Source organism: Psittacula echo (genome assembly GCF_963264785.1).
Source record: "Psittacula echo genome assembly, chromosome: 15".
NCBI lineage: Eukaryota > Metazoa > Chordata > Aves > Psittaciformes > Psittacidae > Psittacula > Psittacula echo.
In genome coordinates this window covers 12,251,880-12,279,377 of record NC_137751.1, presented here as the reverse complement: position 1 = coordinate 12,279,377, position 27,498 = coordinate 12,251,880, and the positions used below count along the sequence as shown (strand labels likewise).

General features: G+C 56.3%; 1 protein-coding gene across 1 annotated transcript; it reads right to left on the bottom strand.

Annotated features, from left to right (window-relative positions):
- Positions 1–2,805: 2,805 nt before the first annotated feature.
- On the bottom strand, positions 2,806–27,264 carry TMEM132E (transmembrane protein 132E; the record flags this gene model as incomplete). Its single annotated transcript, XM_080629927.1, has 9 exons — positions 2,806–3,834; positions 4,282–4,473; positions 4,547–4,826; positions 5,902–6,107; positions 9,817–9,960; positions 10,180–10,369; positions 13,665–13,805; positions 14,416–15,313; positions 27,192–27,264. 9 exons carry the CDS (start codon positions 27,262–27,264, stop codon positions 2,806–2,808), a joined length of 3,153 nt encoding a protein of 1,050 aa, XP_080486053.1.
- Positions 27,265–27,498: the final 234 nt, after the last annotated feature.

The window sequence follows — 27,498 nt, the reverse complement described above, 5'->3', positions numbered from 1 at the left end:
GCATACACGCACCTTTGCACCCTAGCAAAGCCCTTTGCATTAATGTATACATGGACTACACACATACATCCTTTATATATATATTTATTTATACAAATATATAAATATATATATGTATAGACATATATGCATATATATACATTTGTATAAGGTATAAATATATACATATGTATGAAGTATCAATATATACATATTTATATATCAACATATAGATAGCTATACAGCTGTATAGAAGATTTTGCTCTCTTCATTGAAAAGCAAAGCCACGCTGAGCAGGTCTCTCGCCCTCCCTGGTGCCCTCACCCAGCACTGCACCGTCCCCATAAGCAGTGATGCTGGATGGAGGTGCCTGGGTGGCAAGAGCTGCTGGTAGGACATGGGCATGAGAGCATCATCAACCCCTGCCAACAGCTTGGGCTCCCCTTGGCCCATGGGTGCTGCCTTCCCAAGGGCTCTTGGAGACCCGAGACAGATCCATCAGCCTAAATGGGAAGCAATGGGCTGGAAAACCAGTGCTGATGCTTGGTGTCAGATCTTGGGCCTGGCTGCAGCCATTGAGCACTGCTCAAGGGGGGCTGGTGGAAAGCAGCCAGAAGAAGAGAGGACAGCAAACCTTGGCATCAGCTCAGCCACAAGGATGCCTCATGCTGATTCTGTTCAAGCTACCTCACCCCTGACACACCACCTTCCACCTCCCTTGGGACGTGCTCACGGAGCAGGGTGCTGTGTCTTATCACAAAGATGAGATTTTATTACACACTTTTCTTACCTTTCCCCTCTGCTTTTTCATTTATTATCACTTTTTTAACAGCTATTCATATATGTTAATGTAACAGGGAGGTTTGGCACTTCAAGCAGGGAAGTCAGCTGTACTAATTTCACTGCTTGGGGCTGCTATCAGCTTAGGGGCTTGTTCAGCCAGACCTGGGTCCTTTAGATAACGGGGCACAGTAAAACCTAACTGACAACTGCATCATCCTCCTGGCCTTTGAGCACATCTCAGTCCCCCTGTATATATGTATATATAAATTCAGCACAGAGCTAGCAGGGAAGTTTTAAGGCCTCTGATAAACTCTTTAAAGAGGCTTTTGAAACACCGCACACAGCCATGGACTGCTGCTTGCCTAACAGGGAAACTGAGGCACGGCAGCCAGCATGGATGGGACTGCAGCATCGCCTGTCCCTGACCCCTGAACTGTGATGAGGCTGCCAAGAGGAGGGGTTTGGAGAGGGGAAGCCCCGGATCCACAGCTTTGACCCCAAAGCACTCAGAGCTTAGGGGGGTCCAAGACCCTGGCAGTGTGTGTGTGTGTCCACCCCAAACCACTGGTAGCACCCCCTCCCCGGGCACCCCAGCAGCGATAGGGCCTCTCACAGTGCTGCAATACTGTTTGGTTTTGGCTTTTTGTTTAATTGTTTTTTACTTTTCTGGTCTTTTATTTAAGAAAAAGAAAAAAATAAAAGAAAGAAAGAAAGAGACACAGTGGTGGGTAACTTCCAGTCCAGAAATAATTCCCTGCCAGCCTCCGCTCCCCCTCCACTGAGTGATGGTGGAGGGGGTCCCCATCCCCGCGCCATCAGTGACCATAGGACCACCAGCCCTGGTAACCATAGGGTGAACCTGGCTGAGGATGCTCGCACTGAACATGGGGCGGCCCTGGGCTGGGGGAGGCCCCTCTGATGAGCCAGAGGGGCTGGGAGCTGCCACCAGCATGGGGTGACTGGGAAGGCGTTGGGTTATGGCAGTCAGAAGGCACCACAGAGGCTGAGCCTGGCTCCGGGCATCCACACTGGGCTGGCACTGGAGGAATGGGGCACTGGGAGACCCAGGCCAGGTCCATTTGTGTCCCGCTTGCAGTACTAGGAAGCCTCTACAGCACCTCCCAGTCCCAGAGCTACATCCCATCACCAGCAGGGCAGAAACCAGGCCTGGAGGTCCCAGCAGGGCTGTTGGGTGGCCCCATAGCTGGAAGCACAGGGAAACACAAGTTCAGGCAAGCTCATAGGCAGCAGGCTTGGTGGCCACCCCAAACTGCCCCTGCCCAGGCAGCGAGATGGGGCAGAGGCAGCTGCCGTGCTCCCCAAGAGGTCCTCATGTGGCAAACATTACTGTCAGCATCCCACAGGACTCACACAAAAGGGAGCAGGGGAAGACCCTGGCATTTAGTGCCAAGATACAGCAGGCAATGGGGATAGCAGTGCCCCAGACCTGTGGCCATGGGTCTCTGTTCCCCATCCTGCATCACCCATAGCATGGGGCAGCAGGCTTTGGCTGGGGGAGCCCCCCAACACTCCAACAGCAGATCCCTGAACCAGCACTCACCTCCACAGTTGTGCAACCAAGTGCAGCAAAGGCAGGGGGGGTGCCTTTGGGAAGCCCTCACCAGCCACCTTCCTGCTGAGCATCTCCTCTCTTCCACTCCCTGCACAGCAGGACACGCAGCATCATCCTGTCCTGTGCACCACTGGACACGCACAGAGGTTCTAACCCCATCCATCTCTGCCCCCTGGCTCCCTTTTCTGCCCCCCAGCACAAGCCAGCGGGTTGGGGGGCCACACGTGTGCTTGATGCCTCCTCTGGGAAAACCAGATGATAAAGGGCAGGGAAAGAACAAGGCCCCAGTGGGTGCCTTCCAGCGGGGTGAGGATGTGGGATGTGCGGAAGAGGGAAGGCGCAAAAGAGAGCTGAATGTGGGTCTCCAGCCCTGGGGACACAGCTGGTGTGGCATGGCGTGGCACGGCGTGGCATGGCGTGGCACAGCGTGGCAGCCCCCTCCCTCCCACCCCATCCCCTCTGCCCCTGCGCTAAGCGATCTCTTTGATTCTGCGGATGTAGTTGTGAAGTTCTTCGGGGTCTTGCAGCCCCATGTCCTGGCAGACCCACTCCAAGTCCTCCTCATCAGCGATGGGGATGGAGTTGTAGGCCAGCTCGTCGGAGGGCAGCGTGGCGAAGGTGGTGAACTTCACCCGCTTCCGTTTGGAGGTGGGGGAGTTGAGCGGGTCCTCGCTCTGGTCCCGTGTGGAGCCCCCCGAGGAGCCATCCCCACGGCCATGGACCTGGCTCTGCACACTGGTCTGTGAGCTCCCGCTGCTGTGGTGGTCCCCATGGCAGCAGGTCTGGACGTTTTCCAGGGGGTTCCCAGGGCTTTCGGGCTGGGGGGAGAGGTCATTGTGAGCCCGTAAGGGCTGCCCATTGCCCAGGAAGACCCAGTGGTGGGAATGGTCCATGTTGGTCTGGCCTTCAGGGGGGATACGTTTGTGCCGGTACTTCAGCACAAAGACAATGCAGTTGATGAGGAAGACCAAGATGGCCAGGCAGAAGACACCCAGGAGGGCGTACATGCCTATCTCCAGGTCTGTGAGCCCCCTGGTCACCTGGACAAAGCCAGTGGGGATGGTGGGGAAGTCCTCGGTGGGATGAGATGCACTGGACATCCTACTGTCCTCGCTCGGCTCCGCTTTCCTCTCCACCTCTGCCCGCAGGGTGGTGCTTGCCCCTGTCTCCGCCAGCCCTGGCTTGCTGGAGACATGGTCATAGTCATAGGTTGGGTCCTCCTCGGACCCAAAGTGGACCCGCACACTGGCCAAGGCTGTGAAGAGGACGCTCTTGCGCTTGGTCTTCTGGCAGCTCTCACAGATGACCAGCTCAACCCGCAGCAGCTCCCCTGCACCCTCGCTCTGTGCCACCACCAAAGGGAACGCCCGGTCCTGGGTCACCGAGACCACCTTCTCATCCAGGCTGCTCACCACCAGGTTGTAGTCCTTGGGGTCGTAGAGGGACAGCGGGGCCGTGGTGCCATCGCTGTAGGAAATCCACAGGCTCAGGAGCGCTTCCTGCGGGACCAACACAGGCACCGGTTGCCCAGCAGGATGCCAGTCCCACCTGCACCTGTTTGTCCATCCCTCCATCAATCTTTCCTCCTTTTCATCCTTCTCCTCATCCAATTCACCCTTTATCCCTCCATCATTCATTTTACTCCTTCCAAACATCACTTAATTTTCCCTTTTTACATCTTCTTTCCTCAATGTTCCCCATGTTTGCCCAGGCTCACTCCAAATCCCAGCCCCAGAGGTGCCAGATGTGGCTACCAAAGCCATAGGATTTGTTCGAACCCCCTTTGCCCCTGGGGCAGGGTCGGTTCACAAGTGTGTGAAGGTTTCTGGGGTGTTCTGAGGGTCTGGGATGACCATGAGCAGGATTTGGGAGGGGAGGTTTACAGATGGAGCCTTCACCCAACCCCAAGCTCCCCACCAAGCCCACATGCACCCTCCTGGCCTCACCTGCTTGAAGAAGGTGAGGGTCTGCTGCATGGACGTCCGGGCAATGATGGTGTGGCTATTGCCAGGGCTGGGGTGGAGGGACAGCGAGAGGCTGGAGACCACCTGTGCCTTTAGGTCCGTGATGCTCACCTTCTCCTCCACCACCGTCACCAGTGTCTCACCCAGCACCGCTTCCATGAGCGGGGACACAACCTGCAGGGAACCAGGGTGCCCATCACCTCCTGCCACCGCAAGCCAAGCTGGCAGAGGTGGGGAGATGGGGTACCTTGAAGAGTGTGGTGCCTGGCTCCCTCCCGGCCAGTGTGAAGCTGTCCACCATGTGGGCCACCCGTGGGTCATCCACACGCATGAAGTCGCTGACCAGGTCGGTGACCTCCACCAGCCAGTCGGGCCCCAGCATGGTGACCACTTGCTCCGTGCCCTCTGCTGCCGTGGTATGGAACTGGGTGAAGACCTGCAGCGTGGTGTGCTGGTACTGCAGGGCACAGCCCCGGCTCTGCTTCCGCTCCTCTTCATCCTCCTCATGTTCGCTGTCCCGCACCAACCTGCGGGATGGGGCAGTGGTGGTGGGCAGTGCTACCAAGCTCCTCATTGCCCTCACAGGAAGGGAGAAGGGTGGCCAGGCAGGGACAAACACCAGGTCACCAAAAGATGCCTATTGCCCATAAGGTCTTAGAGGGCTTTAGCAGCACATGGTAACAGGGTCACCAGCATCTCTGGCCCCTAACTAACTGAGAGGAGCAGACATCTCATTTGGAGGGCAACGAGGATGCTCAGGGGCTGGAGCACCTCCTGTATGAAGAGAGGCTGAGAAAGTTGGGGCTGTTCAGCCTGGAGAAGAGAAGGCTGTGTGGAGACCTCAGAGCAGCCTTCCAGTATCTGAAGGGGGCCTACAAGGATGCTGGGGATGGACTATTCATCAGGGACTGTAGTGACAGGACAAAGGGTAACGGGTTCAAACTTAAACAGGGGAAGTTTAGGTTGGATATAAGGAAGAAATTCTTTACTGTTAGGGTGGTGAGGCACTGGCACAGGGTGCCCAAGGAAGCTGTGAATGCTCCATCCCTGGCGGTGTTCAAGGCCAGGTTGGACGGAGCCTTGGGTGGCATGGTTTAGTGTGAGGTGTCCCTGCCCATGGCAGGGGGGTTGGAACTGGATGATCTCAAGGTTCTTTACAACCCTAACCATTCTGATTCTATGATCTCAGGTCGGGATGGACAACTGGAGGTCTCTAGACCTCAAAGCAGGGCTAACTTTGGAGCTTGGTTGCTCCTGGCCTCCTCCAGGGACGTTTTGACCATTGCCAAGGATGGATGCTCCCAACCAGCTCCAGCTGTTGTGCTGGTCCCTGGGTGTTATAATTATCCCAATATAATGTATTTATTGGTCAATAAAATTGACCAACCTCACTGTGAGATTTTCCTCCTTCCATACAAACATGCAACCTGTAGCCACGATCTCTCACCATTTCAGAGGGCCCCTGCGATAACTCTGGCTCCATCATCTTCAAAACCCCCTCATGAAATATCTAAACAAGGCAACTCGGCCACTACCACCACCTTCACTGTGCCTTCTCCAGGCTGGACAGACCCCCAAGCACAGTGACTCCGCAGCACCCACCTCCTGTCCGGCAGGATGGGCACCCTCCAGCCCTTCACTTGGCTCAAGCGGGCGTCTGAGAGCTCGATGTGCAGCGGCAGCTTGGGCACCCACACTGTCATCTCCAGTGGGGCAGAGAGGTGCTCGTAGGTGAAGGTGACCCGGGCGCTCATGGAGCCCCGTGACTCCTTCCCACTGACAAAGACATAGTCACAACTGCTGGAGACCTGGGGGAGAAGGGAGGATGGAGGGTCACAGCAGCCCTACAGACACCGGAGATCTGGAAGGAACCTGCCCAGAGGATGGGAAGTGCTGGACGAGGAGAATTTCACCACCAAGTACCCAGAAAAAGGTGGCCCCAGGAGCAAAGATGCTCTCTCCTCCCAGAGATCCCTGCTCAGAAGCATGGACCCACACACACCATGTCCATAATGCAAATTTCCCTCTTGCCACCCTTGCCCAGTCCCACCTCAACCAGACACCTTCATTTGGTGCCTCAGTCTCTTTGGCACTGAATTGTACCCTTATTCTGCTCTCAAGCTAGAGGCACCCATGAGTGCTTCACAGGGGTTACACATTGCTCATCCTGGACATCTGCCCCAAAATTTCCTCCACCCATACCCAGAGGGCACAGGCAGCAAGCACAGACCCACTGCATGTCCATGTGTAGTTACCCACCAGTGCCTTGTCCCTGTCCCTCCTGCTAACACCATGGAGAGCTTCCTGCAGCTCATTTGAATCTTCATCTTCTCTCCTTTTCTCTTTTAATTCCCATCTATACAAATGCTATTGGTTAAATTTGCTATAAAACAAATACACCCCACAGGGGACCCCTTATTACTGAACAACCCAACCTGCTGAGAGGATGCCAATGCAGCATCACCTGCGTTTCAGCTTAGGCAATCAGAGTCAACAGCTCCTTCCCAGCAAGGCAGAAGACAACCAGGCCAACAGCACTTTAACCTCTCATCTGCAGTGGCCCCATGGCCCAACACTGACTCCCTTTTTCCCCTCCTACACCACCAGGAATTGCATCCGAGTTGTTTGCTGCTGGAGAAGAATAAAACCCACTGGCCCAGCCATCAGCAAGGTCACTCTGAGATGCACCAAGCATCTTACAACAGCACAGAAGGACTTACTTCCAACAAGCCACTCTCCCACGTGGATTCTCTGATGGCTGATAAGGGGTTGAGTCTGTGCTGCATGGTAGCTGACAGCAGAGGTGCAAGCATCACTGCCACTCTCCCCACCTTGTCTTTGGGCACCGGTGGTCATTCAGCTGCAGGAGGTTTGCATTTCCAAGCCCACAAGCCTGACTTCTGCAAAGGCTCCATGTGCTGGCTGCAGGAGCCCCCTGAAAGGTGCCTGTGGTCCCCAGGGCTGATGGAGAAGGCAGAGCCCAGGACCCAACCACCTTGGGAAGCACCTGCCTCCCAGGCACAGGAGGGAAGCACAATGCAGGAGGGGTTGTTCCTTGTCTTCCTATCAGATTCCAGCTCAGCACGTCTGAAAAGACAATCTCCTCTCTGTCGAGGCAGCGTCTGAATAAAGATGAGCTCCTGGGTGAACCCTCCAGCAAGGGAGTGCTCTGGATATTGTGCCGTTTATCACAATATATACAGTGGGTTGCTGCTTGCATTACTTTAGCTAATAAACCCTTCCCCTGCAACTTCTAGGGACCACTCGCTTTGCAACTGGGAAAGGGGGGGAGGGTTACAACTATGACAACAAAATATCCCAGCCCGTCAGGCCTGTCCTGATGATGGAGTGACTGCAGATGAGGTTCTAAATGAAGTGCATGCTTGTTCAGAGAAACTTCCCGGATCTGCAGCAAGGCTTCGGGAAGCGAGAGGCTGAGATCTGCCTGGGCTCCGAGCCAAAGCGCTGCTGGCTCCGCTTCTGTGGCCAGGAGCTTCCCCCTTGGCACAGCCTCAAGCATGCAATCAAGCAGGAATATCTGCTCCAAGGGCCTCGGGAGTGGGAAGAGCCACCATGGCTGGTGGCACCCAGGGGGTCCTGGTGGTGGCTGTGGGTCACTGAGGCTCAGTCCCGCTTGCTCCCAGTGCGTCCTCAAGCAGATGTGGATGATGGGCTCCCGAGAAAGGTTCACAGAGCAAATGATGGTGAGCATCTCCCATTGAGCATTGCTGGCAGCAGAGGTGGCCTTGTGCATCCCTCAACACATATAGAGCCCCTAAGGCCACCGCATGGGCAGGCAAGGGGGGTTATTTCTACACTACCTCAAGTGATGAGGTCCTCCTCTATGGGCTGAGCATAGGCAATCACCCTGTGTCACCACCGAAGGGGATGAGGATGACAACTCCCACCCATGCTCACCCACCAGCCTTCATGAGCGGCCCCAGCAACTTCACAGCCACATCCAGAACACGTTCCCTCCACATTTACACACAAGAGCAAGCAGCACCAAGCCACAGGCAGCGTGGGGAGAAGCATCTCCCCAGCCCTCATTCATGCTAAATTATTTACAGTAACAGATAGCACATCCCACTATGTAAGCTTTGATTTATGTAACAGGTTTATAGCCTGGACACCACAATCATACTCCCCAATCTCAGCAGGTAACTGAGAGCTCCCTCAGAAGCGCAGCTCCAGCACAAACACAAAATAACTCAGCAAGCAATTGCACGGGGCTCCGAGCAGCGAGTGGGAGGCGAGCCGGGGCCGGAGGGCTGCTCCATGCATTATTCATCCTGGCTCGTGTGCATGTGTCTGCTCCCCCCCAGGTCTGGGGACAGCATGTAAATAGATTTATGAGTAGAAAGGCAGCACATTAAACAGTTTAAGTGTCTTGGAGTCCATCCTGAAGTGTATTATTGCTCCAGTGTTTTATCACACTGCAGAGGACTGGGCTCCATAAATTAGAGCCGGTGCTGTAAATTGCACAGATTGGAGTTTCAGTCAAGAACTTGGGTAAACACTTTGTGACACTGCCTGTCACCCACTCAGGGACCAATGGGAAGAGAAAGTCCCATGGAGCTGGGGTTCAGCTCATCACCCCTGGCTTGGCCAGGAAAGCAACCAGTGGCTGCTGGCAAACAAGGGGAGAAGGGGCTGTGAACCCCACGCTGGGGGACATGGGAGAGCCCAGACCCCCAGCATGGCTCTCTGCCTCTGCCCAATGCAGCAAGAACATGGAGAGGGTGGTCTGGGTGGGTGCATGCAGGGAGACGGGCAGGAGGTGTTTGGGAGAAGGTAACGATGTGTAGGGGTGGATGGATGGGTGGAAATGGTGACAGAATAATACAGGCAGGTGGAGAGATGGATATGTAAAAGGGCAGAAAAATGCATACAAATGGATGGGTCTGGTGATGGAAAAATCATGGCTGGATTTGAGGACCAACTGCTGCCTCAGCTGCTGCTGCAACAGCGAGCCTTTTGCATTCACCTGATCAGCATCTCTCCCATGCTGCCCATAGTGCTCCTCTCTCTCAGCCCCCCCTTTTTCCCTCCATCCTCCCCAACAGCCCTGCTCATTCCCACATCCCTCTCTGGGGCCAGCCTGAGCTCAGCCTGGCACCCAATCCAAACAGGAGATAAATGTCACCCGGAGGCACAAGTGAAGCTGCTGATGGAAACCTGCAGCTTACACTGTGAGGTGACAATATTTCACCTTATCAGCACTAAGTGCTCTGATAACCCATAGTTATTGCTGCTGCCTGGTGCCAGCCTGCACAGCACCAGCATCCCACAGCCTCTCTGGAGACAGTGACAAAGCGTCTTGTCCTTCTCCCAACAGATCCCAGGGAGAAGCACACGTGGACTGAAGCCACTCAGGGGATGATGCTTCAGATGGTGTGGGGTTGTGCAGCATGTCGGCTCAGCCACCAGTTCCAGTTCGCATCACTATTGGGGTCAGCACCCCTGGAAGGGCTCAGCCCCTCATTAGGGTCACAGGAGATCCCAACCCACACCCACCTTGATGATGTCTTCGTTGTTGGACTTGCACTCAACCATAGCGGAGACATCCACGATGACACCGCTCAGCTCAATGGCGATGACCTTCACGGGGATGGCCACCGTCCGCCCCGTCAGGATGGCCGTGTTGATGATTTCCGTGTCCTGGGGTGCAAAGGGGACTGTCACGTTAGAGGGCAGCCTCACATCCTGGCTGGCCCCTCTCCTGCTCCAGCCCTGGGGCAGAGAAGGACCTGTGGGCGGGAGGCGGGGTGGGATGTATGGATGTATAGGTGCTACGGGGCAGATGGGCTGAGGGAGATCCCTCAGGTGGATGCAACCCATCCCCAGCACAAGCTCAGCAGAGGACATGGACCCGCTCACCATGGCCAGGGGCACGATGGCCCTGATGTCCCTCTGGATGACTGTCAGCTCCGTCACCACCTTCTCCAGGTCGGGCGGCGGGTTGCGGCCACGGTAGTCGATGTGCCACATGATGCGGCGTGTCACCGACTGGCTGGTGAAGTTCTCCATCTCGAAATCCAGCTGCATGATCTCCGAGGAGTCCTCGTCCCTGGGCAGGGGACAGGAGGGGACACAGTGAGATGGGTGCCTCGGGTCCCATAGACTCCTGAGGACCAGGACCCTCTAAGGATGAAGAACATGCAAGGCTGCTGGGTGATAGCTTATCACAGGATGAGTGTGTGGCCATGGCCCCGGGGACAGTGGGTGGCCCTGCCTCCTCAGCTCCATCTTCGCATCAGCACAGCTGGATTTACCACCCCGGATTGCTCCTGCCTGCATGCTCATCTCTACAGGTGTCCCCCGCACCCAGGAGGGCAGCGTGCTCAGGGACACAACATAAGTCCCTATACAGGAGCCCAGTGCAAGCCACTGACTTTACAGCACTTTCCAAGGGGATCATATGGGGAAACTGAGGCACAGGAGAAAGAGATTCTGTCACAGACCGCAGATGGGAGAACAGCAAGCTGTGACACAATGCAGGGCTGTCCCTCAGCCTGTATGGACAGCCATGGCGATGCAGAGGGCAGATGGGCAGGGGATGGGTGAGGTAAGACAGGACCAGCAAGTGGTAACAGCTCCAGTACCATCAGCTCATCAAAACCCCACACATTTAATGCCCCTACTGAGGACCCTGAGCTAATGGACAGGGAATGAACAGTGGGGCAACCCCAGGGCAGGACGGGATGGAGAGGCTGGGTGCTGCCAAACCCAGCACATAGTGCCTAAAGGGACAGGGAACTGAGGACCTGGTATCCCTTGTCCTCTGCATCATAGCTTGGACACGGTCTGACACAGCAGCATAAATCGTCACTCTTACAGCCCACTCCTATGAGCAAACATCCCCAGGTGCGACCCTGCCCTCCTGTCTGTGTCCAACCTGCAAACCCTTTAAGGGGACCCAGGGTTCAACCACCCCAGGTTAAACTTCTCCATTGCTCCCTAAAACCGGAGCATCCCCAGGGGACACCCCAGAGCCCCCACAAACTGCAGAGCCAGCAAAAGCCCTCCCAGAGCTGGAGGAGTGAGAGGGGTGAGGAAAGGTGAAATCCCTGTGGATTGGGATGCCAGGATCGGCTCCGCTCTCATCTCACAGCATAGCAGCAATTAAGGAGGTCCCATCGACCCGGGGATGCAGGATACACTTGGGTTTCTCTCTGATATATATCTAATGAGTGAAAGGGAGCAGAGAAAGAGGAAAGCAAAACCACGGGGCTGCCCCAGGCCACGGCAAACCCTGCTCTGTGCTCCCACAGCAGGGACAATGGGCTTTGCATTGGCTGGTGAGGTCCTGATGGGACTTTGTGCCCCCAGGGTTGTCACCCTATGGGAGTGCAAGGAAATCACCAAAGGCCACCCAGTCTGGAGAAGGGGATTTGGCTGCTCACTACCTCTTCCAATGCATAAGTATTAAATACAGCTGTGAAGAGCCAGCTTCAAAGGCAAACCAGAGCTGCAGCTGCATGCCAGAGGTGGTTCAGCACTGGAACTCCTTGACATGGGTGCCCATGGGACACCACCATCTTCTGCCCTCCTCGAGAATCATCTGCCCTCAGCCATGGCAGAGACAAGAGCGGGGCTGCTCAGACTGGTGGAATAATTTAGAATGCAGCTGCGGTGCACCAGAACACCCCAAATTGGCTATTACCACCCCAAAGCTCAGTGCTTTCTCTGCACAGCCAAAAGCCCCCTGAGCCCCAGCAAAGCAACGTCCTCCGGCTGCGCAGCCCGCAGGGCAACACGGCTTTGAGTCATTCATACTTGCCATTGTGTTAATATTTGATGGAGTTGTTTGTCTAAAAGGTGATTGTAATCACTTTAAATTCATCCTCCGCCTCTAACCTTTCCTGCCTGATTTGAAGCAGCGGTGGCAGGCGGCAAGAGGGGGAAGGGACAGGGGAGAGGAGCTCACTGCTGGCAGCATGTGCAGGGGTGGCCATGCAGAGGATGGGGGGACTCATGGCTCTGCGGACACTCTGGTGTCCATCATCATCCCCCAGAGGACATCCCTGGGCTGTGGGCTCGGATGCTGTGGCTGCGTTTTGTATCTGGAAGCAATGGAAAATCCACCCTCCGGGTAAGCCCTTTGGAAGGGTTTCTGCAGATCAGTTTTGAGTTCACGTTCAAAGCGGTCAGAGCTGAGCATCTTTCTGCAGGAGTTCAGGCCCTGCTTTACTCAGCGTGGGGCAGAGATACCGGGAGATTTCCTATGCAGAGAGCAGGAATCACATCAACTCAACCCAGCTGCTGGAGGTACTTGATTCCCTTTTCCCATAGGCGCAATGATGGAGAGCAATTGCTTTCCAGCACCTCAGAGACTTTCCTGTTAATAGTTTTGACCCCATGCCCATCCCCTGCCCTTGCTCACTGTGTCCTGCCCACATGGCTGCAAGGAGCAAAGCTGTTCCTTGCTCTTTCAGCCTCCACATCTCCCCTTCTCCAGGCTGAGCAACCTCTGGGTTTTCATCTTGGCTTTGTGGGTCCTTATTCCTTTGGATCATTCTCATTTCTATCCCCTAGACTCAACCGACCTGAGCCTTTCCTGGAGCCCCAGCAATGAGCATCGTCCTTGTGTTAAGCAGGGCAGAAATTGCTCTGCCCATCTCAGGTGCTGCCTTGGTTCAAGCTCTCCCTCTGACACCCATCCATCATCCAGAGAGACGTTGCCTGGGTGCTGCTCCCCTTCCTTCCCAGAGGAGACACCAGGATAGTCAGCAAAGAGCTGATGCCTCTCATAGTATTAGATCTTCTTTTAAACCCACACCACTTCCACTCCAAACTGGGGATGCTCCATGGCTTCACAATTCAGCCCCCAAATCCACCACCTGTATCCACCAGTATCCAAGCAATCCCAGCTCAGAGCCAAGGATGCAGCTGCTCAATGGTACCCATGACTTAGGAGCACTTGCTTGTGCCCCAGCTTGATTCCCTGTGTTGACCATGGAGCAGATCCCACTTGAATGCACCACCTCACACAGCCCTTGGGCAGCTGCCTGCCTGACCACAAACCTGCCCACCTTGGGCCATGAATCCCACCTTCACCTTCCCATTAGCCTGCTACATGGTGCCGGATGGTTAAAACCACACACAACATCAAGGCCCCTCCCAAATCAGTGCAGGATCTGCCCCAACCTCAGCTGGGTTTGAGGGTTTGACCTCAATACTGCTCATTGCCCTTCAGTGCCTCCACAGTCCAAGCCATGCCTCAGTTTCCCCTACCAGCACCCACTTGGCACTGCAGCCAACCAGACACCCAGTGTGGGGGCAAAGGGAGAACCACTCCATGTCAGACCCCAGCCATTTCCCCAATCCCCTGGTTATGGGGGCAGGCACAGGGGGGCCCTTACCTGGGCCTGGCACCGTCCACCCTGGAGACATCGACAGTGGCAGTGGAGTGCTTGCCGCCCGTCAGCAGCTCCGAGCTCACCAGCCACTGCCCATTCCTTGACTTGGTGCTGAGCAGGTTGACACCCTTCTTGGCCTTCACCCTGTGGAGAGCGATGGTCAGGGATGGATCCTCACCCCTGGCACCCCTGGACCCTCCTCCTAGGGGTATTTTTGCCCCTGATCCCTGCTGGCTGTTGGAAGCACCATCCAGGCTGTCAGCAGCAGCCATGGGGCTAAATCCACCCCAGCCTCTCTTTCCATAGGATTTTGCCCCACACCATCCAGCAGTTTTGTCCTTCACCTCAGTGCTGTCCCACAGAACAGTAACACCCCTGTGGGGCAGCAGCCCCCTGGTCATTCCACACCTTGTTCCCAAAGTGCCTGTGAACAAACCCGCATCTACTGGTGGGGCCCTGATCCCAGTGCAACTGGGCAAAGGCAGCAGTCCATACTGGCAATGCAGAGATGGAAACCCTGGATGGACAGCCCTTCCCTTCAACAAGGTCCTACTGCAAAGCCCCAGAACATTGCAAACCCATGTGCCAGTTGCATCTCTGGCCTCCCTCAGCTTCCCAAAGCCCTGCCAGCAGGTTCCATAAATGCAATATGCCATTCCATCCTCTCCTTCCTGCCCGTGGCTGCCTTTGCACAGCGCTGCCAAAACAACCACATCATCAAAAGGATGGAGTGGGGACAGCCCTAGCACCTTACCTGAGGGTGAAGTGCTCCACAGTGGAGTTGGACATCAGGTACAGGAGGATGCTCAGCACCTCGCCTGGCTTAAGGGGCTTGTCAGGCAGGCGGATGAAGATGTTGCCATCCAGCCGATGCTCCTGCATGGGCTGCCCTGGGCCAGGCTGCAGGAGGCTGACGCTGCCAATGCGCAGCAGCGGATGCTGTGTGGGACCCTCAGTCCTGGCTCCCCCAGCCCCACGGCGGGGAACCATCTCCCCAAGGCACTGTCCGGCCCCATTGGGGGCATGCAGGGTGTAGTAGAGCTCGGCTTGCTGGCTCTCACCCGGCACCTCCAGGCTCTCAGGGCTCTTCCGCCTGCCCAGCGGCACAGCCGAGGGTCCGAACCAGGCGTGGGGCAGCTCTGCCTGCACCAAGCACATGGCCAGGCTGCCCCGCAGGCGACACGAGCTCTTGACTTCACGAGCATCCCGGAGAGCGTGGAGCCGCACGCAGGGCAGCCGGTCCGTGACATCAAAATCATCCCAATCCCGGCCGGCTACGTAGAAGAGCACTTGGACCACAGGCTGGTTGGCCACCAGCCGGGGCTGGATGATGAAGGCGCGCACCTTCCAGTTGACGGTGAGGCGGTCGGGGACCTCCAAGGTGCTGGAGGGCTGCAACTGCTCCTTGGGCAGCACCAGCCCCGTGCTGAAGGGCCCCAGGGTGACGTTGAGGACAGGCAGCTCCTTGGTCTGGAAGACAACGAAGGGCTCTGCCCGTTGCAGTGGGGTGCTGCTGTTGCCCACCGGGCTGGCTCCCACCTCCTTGAGGAAGAAGGCCAAGCGGGTGTTGGACAGCCGGTAGCTCACAGGCAGTGTGACAGCACCAGGGGGCTCGGCAGGCTCCGGGCTTGGGGGTGGCCCCTTGGCATGGGCTGTGAAGGGGATGGAGAGTGCGGGTTAGTGTGGGGCATCGCCCTCCAGAGCATCTCCTGAGCCCCAGAGCAGGGAGAGCGGACCCAGGCAGTGGTCCAGCCCTGCAGCAAGGAGTGGGTGCTTCAGCCTCCAGACCCATCACAAAGGCAGCAAGAGCCTGGCTGGGTTTCTCTCCTGCAAACTAAAACCTCAGAAGACGTCCCCAGGACCACATGTGCTTCCCAGTGTGTGGCTCCAGCCTCACCAAACCCACTCTGAGCATGGGATGGGGTGTCCAGCAAGGAGGGATGCTCAGGGGCTGCCCGAGGCTGAGTCAGGGTGTGTTGAAGCCGCATCCAACCTCAGTATTGCCACTGGGGTGCTCAAAGCACTGGTCACCCACCCCACACCCATGCCAAGGTACCAGCTGAAACAGCACAAACACACTCATAGAAATAAGGCATAACCAGCTACATCTCTGCTTCCAGCTGTGCAGAGAAAAGAATGCTGAGCTTTTCCAGAGGCTCGTTACCAAAAATTAGGCAGGTCCAGGCTAATTTTTGGCTGGCAGATCCCATGAAGTATCTATGATCAAGGCTTTCCTCCTGCCTTTAGCTCCCAGATCACACAGGGAAGGTGGCTAAATCAGTTCCTTCACCTCAGGCCCACTCCATCCCCATGAGATCCCTGTAAGGGTGGTGTCATGGCCAGTCTGCCACCCATCGTCCAACCAGGGGTGCCAGCCAGGTAATGTCCCTGGGTGCCAAAGCTGGCCTAGCCCTAAATTTTCCAAGTATGGACATGACCTGTTAGAAAAGTGCTGAAGATGCTTTTGGTGCCACCTTGCACAAACCCCAGTAGCACCCAGATCTCATTTTGGTCCTTCTTTTTGACCATTTTGCCTTAAAACCAAAGAAGAACAACCACCAGGCAGCCCGAGCAGGCAGCCACTGCCAGCCATTGACTCCCGAGGGATGGAGCTGCCCAAGCCCCTCGGAGGGAGCCGCTTATCCCTATGCCACGGCCAGCAGGAGGACAGAAACCCACGAGCATCTTCCTGCTGAAGCAGATGCTGCGGAAGGCGGCCGGTGCGGAGCCGAGCCGATGGCACACACTGTGCCAGCAGCTGCGGGAGCCTGGAAGACATCTCAAGGTCTTTGCATCCACCAGCGGCTGCCAGCAATTCCCAGGAGCCCTAGGTCCCCCCTCGCCCCCCCCCGGCTCTCCGCCAGCCCCATTCCCGGCACTGATTGTAATCGTTCCCAAGCGGCTCCCGAGCAGGAGAGCCCAAATTACCCGTGTCAAACAGCGGTGAAGGTGCAGATGTGATGGCTTAGCTCCTGGGAACGGCTCAGCCCCATTCCCAGCCAGGGATGAGGAGCATGTCGGGACATCAAGGTTTTCCCCAGCAACGACCATAGCCCGGGGCTGAAGGGGAAGCAGGACCCTGCAGCCCACCCAGGGAACTCTGCTGTGGGGAGTTAAGCAGCTTAAAGGGCTCATAAAAGGATTAGCACTCGATATGGGGTGGGCAGCATCAGCTGCTGCGCTGCCTGGGATGGAATTTGTCTGCGAGCCAGGCACAGAATTCCCTGGGGCCAGATGGATGCTGGGGATGCACTGCCAGCATCAACGGCACCACCATGGGCACTGCTCCGGTGCCTGCCTGCCACGCTAACCCTGTCTGCTGCTGAGCGCATCCTGCTCTCCTGCTCTGTTTTCCCACCTCCTGGAAAGCCAGGAGCTGTAGGAGAGATGCCAAGCCTCAGGAAGCCCCCATGGGTGCCACTCTGCTCAGAAATAACCACCAGCAAGGGGTTTTCTGCTCCTCTGGCTCGTGGAGGTTGTTTTCTGCTGTGACATGTGAAGGTTTGCATCCTCCCTACATCCCGGCTGGCGTGGGCATGCCTGCTCCTGCTATCCCTATCTATTAGAGAAGGATTTTTCCCAAGGCCCCAGATTATTTGTGGAATAAGATTTACCACCTGGAGCAACACGAACCTGACCACTTGGCGAGGTACCGGCAGGACCAGAGGAGGTAGGGGCAGCTGGGGAAAGAGGCTTTGAAATAGTAGCACCAGTTTTTCACCCTTAGAACCAGACCTGCAGCCACCAGCTCTTTCGTCCTTGCTGTGGGGATTCTCTGATGGCAAATAAGGCTTGTGCACCAGGAGGGGCAAGGAAAGCCCCTCTTGGGACTCTCATTTGGGGACCCTGTTCAACTCAGATAAGGCACTGCAGTGCCATGGGGAAACCCAGGTGGCCTCATCACCAAGCCCATGCACAGACCTGCACCCTGGCCATGCCAGACAGGGAAAAGCATCAGGGACAAGCTGGGATGGAGATCAATGTGATGGTCATCATTAGTTCAGTGCAGGAGGATCGCTGGCACCCAGAGAAGCTATTTCATTCCATAGACAAAATGCATTTAAATGATGCTATAATCTGTCGCCAGAAGGGGGACAGGACTGGCGCCTCCGTTCCTTGGCCATAAACTAATCCTGCCAGAAGAGGGGCCAATCCAGCCGCATCCAGCCCAGGGGGGTGCCAGGATCACAGCCCAGCCCGAGCCTGTGTGCCACAATGGGACAGAGGGAGGAGAGGGAGGGAGAAGGAAGGAAGGAGATGCACATATGTATGGATGCATGACTGCTGCCTAGGTAGCGAGGAAGAAAGGTGGATAAGGATATTTGAAAAAGCAGAGAGAACAGAGCATGTGTGGATGGATGGATGGAAGGAGACAGGCAGATCAGGAATGGCTGGATGGCAAGAGAATAGCTCTAGAAGAGGGAGAAGAAGGGATTGATAGCAGGATGGATGGAAGGTTAACACAGTGGCTCAGGAGATGGATGGATGGATGGATGGATGGATGGATGGATGGATGGATGGATGGACGGACAGACAAATGGACAGTTCTACAGCTTAGGAGATGGAAGGAAGATGAATGGAAGAAGAAGGATAGATGGAAGTATGGGCAGACAAGCAAAACAGCTCAGGGGACTCTAGTCCCCACACCACTGTCCCCAGCCCCTGCTCTGGTTTCTAGCAGCCCTCAGGAGAGAACATGGCCCTCATGCCCCCACTTCTGGGTGGGTTTGGGGGCAGAAAAGGGTTAAACTCCTGTCTCTGGCTGCAGTTAATGGGATTTGCAGTGCCTGACCTGCATCCGGTGTTTATTAGGCCAGCGCAGACGGGACCATATGGTCCTTCCACCCTCCCAGCTTGGCACTGCAAACAACAAAGCAGATCTCCATCCTGGGCAAGGCTCTGACCAGCCTGGGGCTGCCTGGATCCCCCGGGGGCTAAGGAACCACCCCAGCCCCATGGTGGGATGGGACAGGACTCTGTGTGTCGCCTCCTTCCCACTCCACAGCAGCACACTGGGTAGCCGAGGTGACCTGCAACCCATGGTGGGAAAAGGGGAGAAGAGAGATGGAAACAGACAACTGCTGTGACCCCTTCACCAAGCCCTACATCTGCCCGGCCAGATGTGCCCTGTGCCAGCCGTAACCATGTGGCCAGATGTGCCAAGCTGCTCCCCCTGGCCATGAGGGCACATGGACAGAGCAGCAGCACCTTCTAGCCCTGCCTTCAAATCAAGACCACCCTCCCTAGGCCAAGGGGTCCTGCTTGGCAAGGGCCCCACCATGGGGTTGTGGTCAACAGTGACTACCCTGGTGCTCTGCCCCCACCCCCCGGCCTGGGGATGCTGGGGTCAGATAGGCTGATGGACACAAGGGAAGAGAGGCTGATGGACAGATTGGACATAGCTATGGCTGGTGGGAGGCACCAGCTCATTCACCTTCCCTGCTTGCCTCTCCATCCTGCCCCTGCTGCAGCCACACCAGTCCCATCCCTGCTCCCATCTACTGCTCCAAGGCCAAAGAGCCTCCTCCCCTTCCCCTTATCCATCACAGATAGCCAGCATTGAGCTCCAGCTTAGCCCCAGCCCCAGCTGTCTGCCATAAGGATCACTTTAGTGATGCTCTGGGGGTGGATATTTATCCCAGCTTATCCCATAGGACATAGCAGGGGCTTCCCAGCACATATATCCCCACTTGGCAGAGGAAAAGCATACGGGAAAAGTACTCTTCTGAGGGAAAGGAGGTTTGAGGTTGTGTCAGGAAGGCTAAAGCTTCTCATGATGTTAACAGGCAGCACTGGGGGCTTGTGCATCAATGGACCAAACACAGCTCTGAGGGAGATACTGAAACACTGGTGATGTGAGACCCCAGCCCCCTGTCTCCTGCCAAGCCACCACCACGAGCTGTTGCTATAGATAACACCAGCCCATCTCAGCTGGGCTTCCATGGTGGTTCCTCCTTGGAGCAAGCCAGGAAATTTGTCCATAAAGCAATGGTTTCATAGAATCCAAGACGGGTTGGAAGGGACCTTAAAGCTCATCCTGCCACAGACAGGGACACCTTCCACTAGAGCAGGTTGCTCCAAGCCCCTGTGTCCAACCTGGCCTTGAACACTGCCAGGGATGGGGCAGCCACAGCTTCTCTGGGCACCCTGTGCCAGCGCCTCAGCACCCTCACAGGGCAGAGCTTCTGCCTAAGAGCTCATCTCAGTCTCCCCTCTGGCAGGTTAAAGCCATTCCCCTTGTCCTACAGGCGCTTGTCCAAAGCCCCTCTCCAGGTTTCCTGTTTAAACCCAGCTCCTGAACAGAGTGACAAGGTGAAGATCCTACCCCCGAATCAGGGACATGAGGGCAGGACATGCTGCTGCCTCAGTTTACCCACATTGGTCAGCACCCAGATGAGACAATGGGATGATGGATTCATCCAAAACACCCAGAGCCAGGGGACCATGGCAAAATCCCATAGCCCCTAAGAAGGAAGCCCAGCCTGGCTATTCCTCACCAAGCCACCAGCACAGATGTCCCAGTTACCACTTTATTTCAAGCCTGCATAAAATCACCCGGCTGTCCTGAGCATCCCACAGATTTTTGCCCCACAGCCACCAGGACCAAGAGCAAAGGAGAAACATGGGCAGCAACAGTCCCAAATGCCAGGGAGGTGGCACATCTGCAGCTCCCAGGGATGTCTCAACAGCTGGATGACCCAACAGCTGGGTGCTCCAGCTTGAGGCAGCCCCAGGTTCCAGAGAAGGTCCAGGCTCACTCAGCATCTCCCCACTCAAACCAGAACCAGGCCTCACACCCATCCCTTTCCCTCCCCACTACATTACACTCCCACCCAGTGGGGTCAGTACCTCCAAACACCCTAAAAGCCAACAGAAAGTGGAAACAGAGGCCTCCATCCCTCCACCCAGAACTGAGTCAGTCCCAACACGAGCCCCTCTCCATTCTTCCATACAGAAAAGAAGCAGCCAGTAATAAAACCCAGACCAAAATCAGAACACAGATGGGCCCCTTGTGGAACCTCCAAAATGCTTCCCAGCAGCCAGAGCCTGGAAAATTGTTTGCAGTGCCATAAAAGACAAGCAGCTATCCCTGCCCTCCCATGCCCCCAGAGCCTCTGTCTCCAATCCCACCTAATTGGAACTCAATTAAGTGAATAACTGTTACAAATGTAAAATTACCTTCCCCCAGTGCACAGCAGGGAGATGCCCTGGCTGTGACTGCAGGGAAGGGAGGGACATACGGATGCTCCCGGCTCCCAGCTCTGCCTAGGGCCACAGCCATAAAGCCCCATGGTACCAAGGACCACAACACTCAACCAGGAGGTTAAACTGGTCCAAGGCTTCCCAAAACCAGCCTAGGGAAGGAATTGAGTGGGTGCTGGCAAGGAAGAGTGGATCAAGCCTTCCCCTGAGCAGCAGCGCAGGCTCGAAAGTGGATTCTCTAGTGTCTAATACAGGGCTGCGCTTATGCCTAGTGGGCCATTGGTAGATTCTCTTTTCTTTTAGATCCTTTAGACTTCTCCACATCCAAAAGGTCCAGCCTGGCTTCATCAGTAGAAGAAATATAAGAACTCCTACTGGCACTCAGCCCCAGGCTAGCACACAGCCTGTATTGCAGGGCCAGCAGCACTAAGCAAAAGGGACCCATCCCAGCCCCACAACAGGCTGTGGTGCTGAGGTCTGCATTTCCTCCAGGAAATTATTAAAAGGAGGGGAAGCAAGGAACCTAAAAGAATAAATAAATATGGCCTAAATGGGATGTGCTGTGCAGAGGCACAGCCTGCCATAAATTCCTGGAGCCGGGAAGGCTTTTACGTGGCAGCTACTTTAGAGCAATTTCCACAAATCACAGCAAGGGACAGGCTGGGGGACAGGGAGGAGAAGGCCTTTATGGAGGAGGAAGAAAAATGAAGGAATTAATTAAAGGGAGTAGGAGTAGGACAAGGAAGGGCCTGACTATGAATGTCCATAGGGATGCCGGGGGGCTCAGAAAGGTAGCAAAGGGGGGAGCTGCCCTGGGATAAAGTGGCACCCCCAGCACATGCTACGGTGGGTCCCCCCACATGCCAGCAGCAAGTAGGCATAGACAGTTACCAAATAACCCCCCTGAGGAGCCAAAACTGGGAGGAAAGGCAGCAAAGGAGAGCCCTGGGGAAGCAGGGACAGGGAGAAGCCGCCAGCAACATGGTGTTGGGGCAGAGGAGACGCAGTGATGCTCCGAAAGCCATGTGTCCTGCCTGGATCCTCCTTGTGCCCTCTCCATCCCCTCCCGGGAACATCCTCCCAGCACCCTTCAATCTGAACACCAACCATGCCCCTCCCACTGCCATCACCAGCCTGGGCTGTGCAGAGCGACACGTCTCAGCCTGATTAGACCCTGGTTAATTTTCACCCCTGGTGACGTGTGTCAGGCTGTGTTCAGAGCCAGACTTGATCCCAAAGGCACCCGAGGAGTGTGAGGAGCTGCGGATAAACCCAAGCAAATGGGGCAGCATCATTCCCAGGGCTCACTCAGCACCCCCAGAATCAGGGCTGGGGTCAGGCACTGAACCAGGGACTTCACCAGCTCAGCACTTTGCCACCCAGCAAAGTGGGCACAGTATTAAACACACACAGCTTGAATGCATCCCCTTCCTTTCTTTGGTTTAGCTGGTACCCGGAGAGGAGCACATCCAGCAGCTGCACCGAGCTGGCAGCAGTGGGTATTGCATTGCCAATCTAGTTTATGTTCTAAGTGGAAAACTCAGCTTTTCCTCAAGGAAAAATGGATTAGAAATGAATTCATTCTCAACTTTTGCCAGTCCTGGGGAAGAGCCCAACCTGTCAGAGCCTGTTTAACCAGGGCAAAACCTGCCCCGTTAATTCTTGAATTAGGGAGATGAAGGCAGGACCCAGATGAGACAATGGGGTGATGGATTCATTGCAAAGGTCCTGAGGTGACAGCACCTGCGAGCAGGGGCAGAGCCACCCCAGCAGCTTTAGCAGAGTTAGTGGAACATCAAGGGCAGCAAACATTGTGTAAGTGATGGGGAAATGCTTGCCAGCAGGAGATGGCAGCTTCAGAACATTGAGAATTGCCCTGATTATGGTATCCTCCTGGGAGGCCAGAGCAGCGAGTGAGGGGCTCAGCACCAATCAAAGGATGTGTGATCCTGTGGAACAGGTCAGGCAACAGCCTAAGGAAAATGAAGGAGCAGCCTCTGCATCCCAAACCCAGGGTGTTTGTGGGAGAGGTGACAGCCCATGAACCCTCCAGCCTGGCTGGTGCCTTCCCCAGGGTGCGGATCACTGGGCCACCATCAGTTGTGGCTGGAGGACCCCATTTCTCCCGGTTTTCAAGGAAACAGTGAGCTCCAATCTCATCTTCCCTTGGCAAGCAGCACCAGGACTTGCCTCACTTCACACCATTGAACCATTTCTCTTTCTAGCATCACACATGGACAAACTCCCTGTCCCCAAAGGCACAGCTGGGGTCCCCATCACAGCGCATCCCACCCCAAGGAGCAATCACCTCCCTCCCTTCCCAGGGGCTGCTCATTAGCAGAGCCATGTATTTAATAACAGGAGACTCTGATTAGATTAGCGAGAGTGACTTTTTCCAGATGGATGGGATGCAGCCACGGGCACCACACAGGAGGGGATCACACTGGAACATTCCTCCATACACATCATGGGTTATTTTGGATGAGGAATTGCAGGAGGCAAATAAAATCAGGTTGTGCCATGTAAGCACCCTTTCCCTCACCCATCATCTCCTGGGATCAGGCCATGTCCTGCTGCCCACCCCTCTGTTAGTGTCTGAGGGGCTACAGGAGGGCATGGAGCTGAGATGTGCCAGTTAGGGATGGACCTAACTGCAGGATCCCCACAGCAGGGTTGGTTTTTGCTTTCCTCCTCTGTTTAAGATGCAGAGAAGCTGTATGAGGAGGGACCTCAGCAGCCAGACATGGTGAGGGGAATTCACAGCAGCACTTGGAGTAAGAGGAAAAAAGCCAGGTTTCCAAAAATCCCTGTGCAATCCCAAGCCGGGTATTGCTGCCATCCAATTCCCTGCCTCAGTTTCCCCAGTGATGCAGCAGGGCTGAGCTGGGGGCGTAGCATCATGATACAGACACATGCACACACGAAAGGATGGTTCTGGCCAAGAGTATCGAGGCACATAACGCATCTTGAAATCCCCAAAGTCTAAAGCCTGCAACAGATGCTGACCAAAATCATCACTCAGAGGATTTCCATCATGCCACTGACAGCATCCCTCGTTCTCTTCTCTTTCCTCAGCAACACCAAGAGGACAAAAGGGATAGAAGAAGGAATTTCCCAGTGGGGTATCCAACTCTGCCCCCCCACATCACAGCACAAGCATCCTGCTGGGATTGAAGGTATCAGGGTTGGAAATGGAGTGGGCCCTGCGGAACATGCAAGGACACCCCAGAACTCAAAGCCTTTTCTGTGGCACCAAAAGCAGAACTTGTGTCAGGTTTAGCCCAGCTCAGAAGCCAGATCCTGTCCTCTCACCTGACTGCCAGGATGAGGAATGATTCTATCGCCCCTTCCCTGCTCCTGGCTGGAGCTGAGGCTGCTGCTGCTCGGCTGCTCCGATCCCACAAGCACGGCCGGGATGGAGGCTGTTAAATGAGCAAACGCCGGGTGCACAGTCCCGATTCAAGCGTTAAAAGAGCAAACGCTGGGTGCACGTTTCGGGTTCGGCAGCGAGTTATTGCACATCTCCACCTGCTGGCCTGAAAAACTCGGAGCTGGGAGATGCTCTGCGCTGAAACAGGGATGGGGGTGGTCCATATCCCCCGCTCCTTGCCGGGGTTGGGGTGCGCTGGCTGAAGTCCCCCACCAGGGATGGAGCCATGGCCACAGCATCATCCTTCACTCCCAGCCCAGCGCCTGCGACTTGCCCATGGTGGGAACAAGCAGTGAGAGATACAGGGAGAGCAGCACAGCCCCATCCCCACCAGCAGCAGGATGGAGGTGCCGGGGCTGTAGGATCCAGCATAGGACCCTAAGCCTGGCTTGAATACTGGGACAGACGCTGAACAACCCCAGCACCCCTGGACCAGTGCTTCTGGGCAAGAGCTGCCTCTGGGGGAGGGTAAAATGAGGCATGCTGTGGGGACAAGGCTCAGCAGGCAGCAGAGGGAAGGTGCAGGAATGCAGGTTCAACCCCATGGACAGCACAAGGTATTTTGCAAATGGGTGGCTAAAGCCTCCTATGCCACATCCTGACACATCCCTTGCAGCTTTGCAGTACAAGCACACACCATCACACCACAGCCACAGGGTCCAGCCATCCATCCCACAATCCCTGCTACCATCCCACTCCGGAGATGCCAAAAAACCCCTTTCTGGAAGCAGCTGATCCAGGGCCGATGGCAAAGTGGCTCCCGGTGCGGGCAGAGCAGTGCAACAGGGGCAAGGCTGGTGCTGAGGGCTGCTCTTGAATAAAACACAAGGGAAAAGGGAGTGAAACACCCCAGCCAGGCAGGAGAGGAGGGCGCTGCTCTGTCGCCGTCTCATCCCCGCCACCATCCCAAGTGCTCTGTCAGAAGCACTGGGAGAACAATCTGTTCCCACTCTCCGGTTCCCTCCAAGACCTTTATTTACCCAGGGAAGGCCACAGAGGCAGCTGCACATCCTAAAAGAGCCTAAAAACTCCTGGCAGAGGCTTCTCTCTCCACCAGCACACGGATCCTCCCCAGCAGCACAGCGAACCCCAGCCCCACACCCAGCACAGTCGCCCCATTGCCCTCTTCACGCTGGCATCACCACCATAGGGACCCCCAAACCCATCACACTCCCATTCAAGGGGCCAGATCCTGCCCTGGCGCAAACCCAAGGCCTGACCCACGGGGGTGCTGGTGTCCCAGCAGCAACAGGGGGCCTAAGAAATACTTGGGGAGCAGATGGGGAGCACGGGCCGCATTCAGCCCCTGCACCAGAGGCGATTCCCCATGGATCGCTTGCACAGGGATGTTTCCCGTCGCCCGCCAGCGCAGCCGCCGGCCGCCGTGGGGAAGCGCCGGCCCAGACGGCTGAATCTCATCCAGACAAATTGAGGAGAGGAAGGAGATGGCAATTCCCTGCCAGCTCCAGATTCTCGGACCTGGTGGTCCGAAGGAGAGCTCTGCAGCAAGCCCCGCCCGGGCAGCACTCGAGAAAACACCCAGTGTTGGGGTACACGGGGACAGCATCTGCCACCCCAAAGGATGCTGTGTGAAGTTGCAGTGCTCACCAGTCTGGAGCATCTCTGCTCCTGCTCCTCTGTTGAGGTCAGAGGTTTTGAAGGGTGGACCCCCCCCTGCCAGCAGCCTGCAACACTCCCAATGTCCCCCCTCTTCATTTCATCACTGTGGGTGAGAAGCTTCCCAAGCTCCTCAAAGAACCTGGGGGGCTGCAGATGCCTGAGAAAGCCCTGCTTGAACCCCAGAGTGCTTTGGCCGTAGGCTGCTGGGGTGAAATGGAGCTGGGCACGGTCCAGAGACCGTGGCTGCTGGGGGGGGGGTGTGTCTCATTTGAGCTGGGCATCGCAGCCCTCAGCCTCCAGGACATTCTGAACCCACAGCCAGAGCTGGGCTGGCAGGAAGAATCCGGATGGTTCCCCCCAAACTGCAAGTAGCCCCCGCTTTCTGCCCAGCCACGCCAGCTCCCGGGAAAGCAGCTCTGATGGGGCACTGTGGTTTGACAATGAACCCCCCCGAAAACAGCACCCGTGGAATCCAGCCCCGTGTCCCCCAGGCTGTGTGGCCCCTCTCCGTCCGCCCTTGCCGGTAAGAGCCCCCAGCAGCAGGTGCCGGTGTCCCCAGGGCAGGATGTCACCGCAGCTCGGCCATGGCACGGCAGTGATTTGGATGCAACTCAGGGCAAGTGAAGCGCAGGCAGCAGGGACCCTCCCTGCCCAGGCCGCTGGCAGGGGCGCACCGCCAGCCCCAAACCCTCACCCCAAAGCCCATGGCGGGGGGGCGGGGATCAGAAAGCATCAAAGGGATAGCAGTGGCTGCACCCCCATCCCCGCACCCCGAAGCGATGCTACCTCGTAACTCAGCGCAGGCTGGGAAAGTGCCTGGGTGTGGGTCTGGGGGATCAGCGAGTGGATAATAGCGGATAAAGCCCCTGATCCTACTGCTAAAGCAGCTCTGCATTAAGGCGACAAGGGGCAGGGGGGAGGACGACCGCATCTTCCTCGCCCCATGTCCGTCCCCCCCCCCCCGGCTCCCTGCTCAGGAAACAGCCCGCGGCAAGCGCTCGCATAGCACAAGCTGTCATTTTATTAAGCCAGGAATAAACGCTAATCTTCACCCATTTCCCCGGGGGGGGGGGGGGGGGGGGGGGGGGGGGCGCACAGAGAACCGGCTGCGGGAGGATGGGGGGATCCCAGCCAGGCACAAAGGGGCAGCGGCTGCCCCTGGGTGGGGGGTAGATGGGGCTGGAAGGGGAATATGGGTGCAACCCCCCCCTCAAGTATTGCAGACACACACATAACATACGGATCACCCCCCCCCGCCCGGTGCCGGCGGCACTTACCGGGGAGCAGAACGGAGCAGAGGCAGCAGAGCAGGGCGGCCGGCCCTGGGTGCATCTTCTCCGGAGAGGCCATTGCAAAGTGGAGGGGCAGCCAGAAAACCGGGGGGGTTGGGGGGTTAAGGGCGAGCCCCGAGACACTCCGTGACCAAAAATAGTTAAAAATAATAGAAGAAATCCAACCCAAGCACCAAAAACCCGCAGAAATCCCTAAATCCAGCCACATGCGAGACAGGAGCACCAGCCAACGGCGGAATTGGGGGAGGAAGCCGGATCGGGTTGGGGGGCTCTCGGCTTTGCCCCCCCAGCT